Source organism: Ostrinia furnacalis, unplaced genomic scaffold, assembly GCF_004193835.3.
Source record: "Ostrinia furnacalis isolate ACB-3 unplaced genomic scaffold, ASM419383v2 OfSCF0535, whole genome shotgun sequence".
Lineage (NCBI taxonomy): Eukaryota > Metazoa > Arthropoda > Insecta > Lepidoptera > Crambidae > Ostrinia > Ostrinia furnacalis.
In genome coordinates, this window is record NW_021130774.1 from 152,844 (window position 1) to 163,285 (window position 10,442).

The 10,442-nt window shown below is 36.0% G+C and overlaps 1 protein-coding gene across 1 annotated transcript; it reads left to right on the forward strand.

Annotated features, from left to right (window-relative positions):
* The first annotated feature begins 6,137 nt into the window (after positions 1-6,137).
* Positions 6,138-8,868, forward strand: LOC114366117 (poly [ADP-ribose] polymerase 1-like). The gene is made up of 3 exons (XM_028322905.1): positions 6,138-6,399; positions 6,855-7,014; positions 8,645-8,868. The coding sequence occupies exons 1-3, from the start codon at positions 6,289-6,291 to the stop codon at positions 8,680-8,682; spliced, it is 309 nt and encodes a 102-aa protein (XP_028178706.1). The 5' UTR covers positions 6,138-6,288; the 3' UTR covers positions 8,683-8,868.
* The last annotated feature ends 1,574 nt before the right edge of the window (positions 8,869-10,442 follow it).

A 10,442-nucleotide genomic window follows, 5' to 3' on the forward strand; every position in this document is an offset into this window, starting at 1 on the left:
CCATTCCGATATGTCCAAATGGACATACATGGTCAAGGTGATGTAGATTGTAGACATTGTTAATTTAAAATCAATTTGCTCAATCGTTCACTGGATCGTTACAGTGCGACATAAAAAAGTGGAAATTAAATGAGGGCAACTGTCCTTCACATTCACATAGCAACCCTGATAGCGCGACTAGATTGGTCTTGATGCTTAAATTATTTTAGTATAATAATTTATGTACATATAATAATATGATTATTATTTTATTTCACTAATTTTGAGCGCCACGGTCTTCTTTAAAAGACAATAATCTAAGAAATCACAACATAATAAATGTATAAAAATCAGCACCCCCATTCGTGTCGTGTCATTCAATATTTTCGGAACCTTTCTCTTTGCTATTCTATTTGTAAAAAAAATATTCATTTTAATTGTTTGAATATAGTTAATTTATTTCAAAATATGAATTGAAATTAAATGAAATATCATATTATAATTATTAATTGTAACTTATTATGACTGTGTTGAAATCTGAGTTGAAATAATTATAGCCTGACCAGGAACATAAAAACCCTGGCATAGAGGCGCGTCAATTGCATTTGATAGTGCAACACTAAGTACAGTCGTACCTGTGTTAAATTAATAGGCTTACTTTATGTATCAGGATTCAGGATTACGTCCTAATTTGATATTTTCATAAATTAACGAATAAAGATTATATAGGTAAACTGGTTTAAATAAATTAAATGAAACCATCAATCGAGCTAGTAGGATTTATTGTATTATTCATCAATAATCAAATTCAGAACTTGTGTATTCAACTGAAATGTCTGCTCATGAACGCTTCAAACTCGGTACTTCTTTCCCAAATCCATAAAATTCAACACTTAGAAAGTGACAAAAATCTTTAAAATAAGTAGTTGAAACAAACCACAGCTAATTTTCATAGTGGACTGTACTATACGATAAACATGTCAGTCAATTGACATGTCACCTTGCATGTCAGTCTATTGCTGTCAAAGTGTAAACAAACTTTATTTTAAATGTGCGCAATTGATTTTGTGAATTAAAATGCTAAAATCTTTTTATTATAGTTCCAAAATACTGAACTGTCCTATGCATGACATTGACAGTGGGGCGCCACCGTCAATACCGGATCGCTAGTTCCGATTTTTGCCATGTTGGAAACCATATAGTTGAACGATGGTAGCGCCCCCCTGTCATTGAGTTTGGCGGGACAGTTCAGCGTGGGTCATCTATAGTCGTGAAAGAAAGTGGTTCACAATGTGTTAAAGTATTTGTCGAAGAGAAATACTATGGGGTCGGACAATATTTTCATTGAATAATGTTTCCGACAAAGGTTGTCAAATTGACTGACATGTTTATTGTATAGTACAGTCCACTATGAAAATTAGCTGTGGTTTATTTCAACTATCTATTTTAAAGTATTTTGTCACTTTGTAAGTGTTGAATTTTATGGAATTGGGAAAGAACTAAGAAGTACCGAGTTTGAAGCATTCATGAGCAGGACATTGTAGTTGAATATTCAAGTTCTGAATTTGATTATTGATGAATAATAAAATAAATCCTACTAGCTCGATTGATGGTTTCATTTAATTTATTTAAACCAGGTTACCTATAATAATCTTTTTTCGTTAATTTATGAAAATATCAAATTAGCCCGTAATCCTGAATCCTGATACATAAAGTTAGCCTATTAATTTAACACAGGTACGACTGTACTCAGTGTTGCACTATCAAATGCAATTGACGCGCCTCTATGCCAGGGTTTTTATGTTCCTGGTCGGGCTATGTTTGTACGCTTTGGAGCTCACGGGTCAAATTATTCGTATTGTACTTTCAAAACACACCTAGAACCACTGGCGGCGTAGCATGGGTTGGCACCCGGGGCGATCACAGTTCACGTGGGTCATCTATATTGGTTACTAGCTTTCCGCCTGCGGCTTCGCCCGCGTGGATTTTTGTCTGTCACAGAAAAACTTTATCGCGCGCGTCCCTGTTAGAGATGGGTAGTGGGTAAAAACCCATTTCACCCGATTGGGTTTAAACTGCGTGATTTGGGTAAAAACCCGGTTTTTACCCATTATCACCCATTCTGGTGGGTGAAAACAAAAATAGCGTTTTTTTAAAGTGAGAAGTGGTATTTGTTGCTAAGGGGGCGTTCTAGTGTTACGTAATGCAATCTGGGGGGAGAGGAGGTCTTGAAAAACGTTACAATGTGTTACAGTGGCGGAAGGGCGGTCGATTTCAAGTTTTCAAGCAGAAGTACATTGTAGTTGGTGTTGTTATTTGTAACGTTATACCGTAATGTCATCAAAGAGAGAGTTTGGCATCTTTGGCATCCCCCCCTCCATGTCCTTGCCATGATCACAAATTATTGTGTTCCTACTATTAAAGGCCGGTAGATCTATTCTCATAAATAAAACACTGGATACTCATCTTTTACATTATATTGCCTTATTTTAGATACAGTTCATCACTTAGCACAAAAGCGCGCGGAGTCGTCTCCGCGCGTCCCTCTATTCTGACGTTTGATCCTAGTGTGACATTGACGTATTGTCAATGTCACTATGACAGCAACTCATTGGCCACAACTATACCGTTATTTTAACGTTTTATATTTTTCATAATTAACACTACTAAATTTCTTTTAAATTGGTTCAACGAATCTTGAAATAACACCATTTTATAAAATAATTGGTCACANTCCCCCAGGCTAAAAGCTGGGCATTACTTATCCCCCCCCCCTAGCCCCCCCCTAGCCCAGTAACTGGTTATTAGCACTCATATTATGTATTATTATGTTCAATACAAACAATCATAAAGTTACACTCACCCCAACCGCGTCTTCGCATTCCATCGAATCCTATGAAAATGTGGTCTTTGGACATAGCGATACTTATTTTTCACAATTTTGATTTTTAAAAATTACTGGTCGATGGGTTACTTTATTTTGATGAATAAATGTTATTAAAAGTTTTTTTCTAAAACTGATAGTTTAGCTGGAAATAAATATTTTCCATCCCAATAGTACGCAGGCTGCGCTCGATTCGGATATAATGACGTCACGCGGCCCTGCGTACGTTGACTTTTAGCGGCAAAAACGGCCTATGTTTATTACTTAATATCTTCGTAAGTAATGGTCCGATTTGGATAATTCAAAAAGATATATCTTCCTTATGTCTTAAAGATTAACGTAGATACTAGTTTTATTGCATTTTCTACAACAGTACTGATCCTCATTGCGTTTCTTCAACATGGCCGCCAGTTGACGAAAACTCAGCGACCAGCGGCACCATGCGCTCCCGCTTTTTAATGTTTATTTGCGATATTCAGACAGTTCCCATGGATAATTATATTAAAATTGTGTCACCAACTAAAGCCCGCAAGCGGCTTAATATAAAAGTTCGCCTTAGGAAAGAGGAAAAAGCGAAAACTCGGTAAATTTGTAATACCTATCCCTGTGCGGCGTTTGGAATTTTGAGTTGGCACTAGTGCAATAGTGTTGTGTTAACTATTTTCGATTATTATTTTGTCCTTCTAATGTTACAGAATATTTTGGACATAAGTATGTTTATGACATACCTAATAATGAGTACATTTCTTTTTCTGATCAAATTTGTGTAGGTATGTTCATGTAAGTTTTAGAATATAAGACATGCTTTGTGGAGTTGGGTCGTCTGGATATGTTTTGCAGTTTTTTGCTAAGTATAATAAATTTGTAAATGTAATTATGTGAAATAAAATATTGATCTACTTATTTAAATGATTTATAATAAACTAATTTTTTTTTTCTTCAAGTTAGGGGCTGGAAACGCACTTTAGCTAATTGGGCATAATGGGCATTGTTGGTGGAATTGAAATATGTATTATAAAAAATGCTTAATATTGAAAATGTGATAGGGCGACCAATTCACGAAGAAGAAATTGAAAAAGATGACTGAAGAAATATTGAATTTTGTTTAAAATTGGGTACTTCCTATTTTTATAAAATAAAAACTAGATTTTCTTATTTTGTTTTATTATTCTATTCAGTTTGCTGCTACTAATTTGACTGTCGATGGTAGGTANTGATCATTTAAAAATGTGGTATAAATTATTACAACCTTCTTTTATTTTATTTATCACTAGCATAATGATCTTTGAAAGTATAATCTATCAAATCTCTCGAAAAGTAATGCTTTAAGTTTCAACAAAGTTAACATTATATTTATTAAAGGATTAAAACGACGCACGGTGATCAATAATGAGATATTAGGTGGATAATATTCAAATTTGACATTGTGAGGGTAGTTAAAACAAATCATCGCGATGTGATTGGGTTTACTTACCTCATATTCTTGTTGAATATGAACGTTTAAAGGTAAGTCATTACTGAGATACCAGCTTGTAAATGCAGTGCTCTCGCTAATTTGTACTGATTTGTTCTATTTACTTCCTGTTTTCGCGCACAGTTATCCGTTTGGTTTGACTTATACAGTGCATTATTGCGTATTATGAAATATGGTGCACATTAATAAAGGTATATACTTCATTTTCTATAACACTTAGTAAATGTTAATTGTTATAGTAATTTGGAAAAAATATTCAAAACTTAGCTTAAAATTTTAGGTATTTTATTTTATTTTAAAGCCTGTATCTTACAAGGAACATATTAGAACATGGAAATTTTGGTACTGATAGATAGCTGGAAGTCTGTATTATGGAATTCAATAAAAAAATTTACCCCAATCTACCCCTGCCTGAACAAACTTTTCATTTTTGCAGGAAACGAAAGTACAGTTAGAAATTCAGATTTATTTAAAAACCTCAAAAAACTTCCTCCAATTAAACCTGCAACTAAGCAATCTAAAGATATATTATTAAACTATGTCTATGAGGTCGTTAGAGTATCAGATTTGATAACACAAGAGCGAAATGAGTTACGAAATTAAAAAAATAGCTTTTGTTTGTCAGCTTTCAGAAATTGATTAAAATCGGCAAAGATATATCTAAGTCATACCCAGTTTCTGGCCTGGGAGGGGGGGTAAATCATACCCAACTTCTGGCCGAGGGGGAAGTCATCATGTCGGGGGAGTCATACCCAGCTTCTAGGCTAAGATTAAATAATTTCCAGGAGGGAGCAGCTGTCCTTTCCTGCAGCAGCTGGCCCGCCCATGGCAACGGCGAATAGATAGGTAGGTACGTAGGTTAAACTCAGATAAACTAAATAACAGGTAGGCATTGCGTGTACATCGAAATGATCTTCATAGCAATGTCTTGCTTGTAGCCTAGGCAGAGTGTATCTGCCTCAGCTATACCTTATTGTTAGAAGTAAATAAATTAATACTTATACATTTTTATATTTATTTGGAAGAAGATTGACTAACAACACTTATGAACACTTTATTTGAATAAATCGCCAAATATACCACCCCGGAGACCCCAATCGCGTCTCCGCGTTCCATTGAATCGTATGAGCGTATGGATTTTTTGCGTTATTTTTCTCAATTTCTATTTTTTAAAATTACCTATCGATAGCTTACTTTATTCTGATGAATAAATGTCATTACAAGTTATTCTCTAAAACTGATAGTTTGGCTAGAAAAAAATATTTTCTATCCACGCAGTACGCCGGCAGCGTTCGGATCGGATATAATGACGTCATCGGTCCCGCGCCGGGCGGTCAGTGAACTTTTTTAGTAATTTGGCCATAACTTCGTCAATTTTTGTCGTAGAACAAAAATTTTTGGACTGTATATTAAGGATTTCTTAGCCCTATAAATCTGCATTCACAGCTAAAAATCGAAATGATCCTCATTACCTGATTGGCTCTCATGGACTTAGCTACGTTTGAAAAAAAATGTCTCATGGATCTATCTCTCTTAGATAAAATATTACGACTTTAACGGCTTATTTCTCAAGAACCACGCTGATTTATACACGACTGATAAAAATGTTTAAAAGATATTTGTTTTCTCTTTGATTTGACACCAAAATCTCAAAAAATCTAAGAATTGGATTTATCCGAGTTTGAAGTTAAGCGACACATATGGCTATTGTGTTTTGTGTCATGAACTTGTGACGTGACGTTCAAATAATAATAAAACCTACTCCGAGCTGTCACCTTGACAGCCAGCCAGCTCGAAGCTGTCAGCCATTTGAGTTTGGTTTTCCGTTTGCCGCGCGCTTTCGTTGAGTTTAGTCGTGACCCCTGTGAATTCCTGTGTATCACAGCTGTGTATGCTTCCCAGCTGTTTTTTTTTCAAAGATCAGTATTAACAGAATATAAAAATCGTCAAAATGGAATTACTTCCATATAAAGCGGATTATGCTAAATCAGGACGTGCATCATGTAAATATTGTGGATTGAAGATACCTGAGGGATCCTTACGTATAGGTCGTCAGGAGAAGGTATTTTAACAGTATATCGTACACTAAACACAAGTTTAAACTCTTATCTTTTCTTTCTTTCTTTCTTAACTGTAATGTTGGTCTTCCATTTTCTACCTTTAAACTAAACCATCTATTTTAGCATATTATTGTGTACTTTAACTGATTTTAACCCATTAGTTAATTAAAATGAAGTTGGTTAATATAATTTGTGCTTCACCTTTCCTTAATCCTTTTCTTGTCCACAAAAACTATCCTTTTTTAAATAATGTCCTGTCTTTTACGTATGTCGTCCTTTAACTAGCTAGTGCATCACACACATACACTTGTTCATAGAAGTTATAGACTATTATTGTTTTCTCACCGTTTAATCCTTCCCTGGCCTGAATGACAATAATTTCAAAACCCAAATAAGCTAAATCAGCCCAGTTGTTCTCAAGTGTTAGCAAGATAAACGAACAGTTAATTTTTTTTAGATGCCAGGTGCAGATAAATTTTGGACAAAATGGTATCATGTGAGCTGCATCTTTAAAGATAATATCTTTGGTGACTACCACCCACCTACTACCAATGCTGAAATCAGTAATTTCATGCAACTCAATGTGCAAGATCAGGAGTATATTAATTGCATAATTGGTAAGTAATCTTTTTGACTAACATTTAGAAAGAGAGAAGTTCTCTCAACTTGTTTTTGTTTTAAACGCACTTACAAACCCATTTGAAAAAGGTTTATTTAAGGCATGTATTTAAATGATCTTTTTAAATTAGCAAAAACGGCAAATAAAAAAATCTATTTGGTCGTCTATTTTAATGATTGATCCTCTTTCTTTGAGACATAAAATAAATAAAATCGATCGATATTTTAACCTCTTTTGAACTACGCAAAAAAAATTTGAGATGTAAAAATTATATCTGATCGTTACTTGTTGGTCCTCAAAAATAAAAGAAATGAGCACCAAATATTCAATATTGTGATACTTTTTTAAATAATTCGATTTGTATAAATTATTTTTTGTCTATATCAAATAATCTTCAAAATAATTATGTTATGGTACTTATTTTTATTAAGTTGTAGTCAAAGGATGGAAACTATTTAAAGGCACTTGATGTTCAAAGATTTTTTTTTATTAAAAAAGCATACTTAACACGTTCACACTGCGTTATCGGGTCGAATTGACCTTAGGTGCTGGATGCGTTGGTGCGGGATGGATATAATATTCGGTCTTTTCAGTAGTACGAAAGATAAATAAATATTGTTTTGCAATTGTTTAAATATTTGGAAAAAAAAAACTTATCAGGTCCTTACGACCCGATGTCGCACTAAAAGTAAACAAATATCGTTTAGTGCTTTTATCGTGTCTAATCGACCCGTTGACAGATGACTTTATGGTCACTGATCACGGTCGAGATCGGTACCTATACTAAGAGAAAATCAACCTTGCGATTTGAAAAAAATAAAGAGGTAAAAATTATGATGTCGGGTTCAGGGATGTCAGAAGTAAGAAATTATTTTACATAGCGCCTCTAGTCCCAAACTAAGCAAAGCTTGTAATTTAAACAAACAGGGCAATGTACTATTCTGCTTGCTTATTGGCCGCTAAGCCCTTGGCCAACTCAGTAACCAATGACGGACGATTGTTACTCAACCACAAAGTACCGCGTAAATTAAAAGATATTTTTTAATTAAAAATATTAACCAATAATATTTTTTGTTAGATCAAATATATTTTAAAGTTAAGTTATACATAGATCGAAATGTATTTATTAGGTGATCAATAATAAAAGGCAAACTTGATATAAAAATCATCAAATTAACAAAATTAAAGATCAATAACTAAAAAAGAGGATCAAATATTATTTTTGTTTACCAAATATTAAAAGAGTATACTAAACATAAATATTATGTTACCTTTAATGAAGATCATTCATAATTTATCCGTAGATCAACTAATATAGACCCAATAATTAATATAAAGATAAAATATAATAAAAAACATAATTTATTTTTAAAAGTGCACATACAAAAAAGATCAATTAGTTTTTAGAGGATCAAATAATATTGTCCCTTAAGTAATCCATGGAAAATGCAATTCTGCCTGACCAATCATTAATTCTTCTGACCAAGTAGTTATTTTACAGATTTACTGTTTATTACGCAAACCCATATTATTTTTATGCTGCCTATTTTATGATTAAATCACTGAAAAATATCAAGAATGTTTGTAAGTAAAACTCATGTTCCAAACGTTACTTGTTATTGTTTTAGAGGCAGGCAGCATGAAGACCGAAATACCGCATCCCTAACCTGTTATTGTTGCCACAAGGTACTGAGGGACGCGGGGGGGTGTGAGGGGAACGTTATTTTAATGCGGTAAACATCTGAACAAACGCGCAGCAATTATCCTGTCTTATAAAATAGCAATTTAACAAAACAAAAAACGAAACAAACTACACTGGAGAAGTGGAGATAATAATATAGCCTATTTGTCGTCTCTTTTGTCTCATCGCGTGTTTATCAAGATGTTTGCCGAGACTATACAGGGTGGAAACGTTAAGTTATCTCACTCGATTATTTCTAAACTATACAAGATATCAAAAAACTAGTTACTGATCCCGAAAGTGCTTCATGAGCTCCATCAAACGGTATCTGTACTATTATGGTGGTAATATTATGTGTCTGTACCTAGTGTATGGAAGAATGAAGTAAGAAAGAAGAAATTTTCGGATAGTTCCAGTTTATTCTGTAACATATTTTACATATTGGTACCGTTTAAAAGAACTCGTGAAGGACTTAGAGTCAGTAACCAGTTTTTCAATATCTTGTTATAGTTTAGAAATAATCGAGTGAGATCACTTATCGTTTCCACCTTGGATACCAGTTTATGTTTGTGCATTTTAGTTATCCATGCAATTCCGGTTACATTCCGAGGGCTATTATTGTATAAGGCAGGGTATAGTCTGGTCCGCGACCGGTCTGTCGCGACGCGACGGGCCGCAGTGAGTGTGCGGCGCGACAGCAATATAATTACGCACGAGCGATAAGGATGGGTAGCTTGGGGTCATTGGACAAAATTCTACGTGCTCACAGACCGATGCGCGATTGTTCAGATGTTTTTTCGCGTGATAATAATGTTTAGCACACCTCTTCGCGTAGTTCAGTACCTCGTGGCAACAATAATAGGTTATAGATGCGTGTGATGGTTGTATTCACTTTATTAATCTAAAGTTCTAACTAATAACAATCATCAGCACAGAAGAAGAGGTGTGGGACACGGAAGATATTAATTATTCGCGAAAACGACGCGTAATCGGCGCGTGATAGCCTGCGACTGCCGACCGCGGGGCGCGGGCGGCGTGGAGAGCCGAGCGAGTACGAAGTGCCGCGGAATACCACGAGTGTCCTAGAGCTCGCGCGGTCGTAGCGCGATTATTCGACTTCGTTTCGCCTTACATCCTCCCCCTCTAACCCAGGCGTTGCGTCCCCGAAGCCGGGTTAGCCTTACGAGGTCTTCCTCTCTTACGTTTCTCCTGAATGGGAGCTTGGATGGGGCCAACGAACGGCGTCAACAACGAAACGTGGTACCTCCCTAGCGAGACGCCGTCACTTATGCGCTCCAAAGCGTATGTCGTACTACCGATCACCTCCTGAATACGGTACGGTCCGTCGCGACGAGGGATGAACTTCGGGGTCTGCCCTTTGCTCGTATCGTTAAGACCCTGGGTCTTAAGCAGTACGAGATCCCCTACCTTGTAGTCCGGCGCGGGGCGACGACCCTCATCGGCGTACTTCTTCTGGACTTCCTGGGCCTTCTCGTGCACATCCCGTGCATCGAGCAGCACGGCTGAAAGCTTCCTGAGGAACGGAGTAATCGACAAGACCACATTGTCGTTCTCGACGATGGCCCGCATGTCAGACAATACATCGGCGGGCGCGCGCATCTCGCGCCCGAAGTTAAGATAAGCGGGGGACTGCCCCGTGCTTGCAGTGAACGCGGAGTTCATGGCAAAACGAATAGCGGGAAGGTGACTATCCCAGGAATCGTGTTCCTTGCCAACCAGAATCG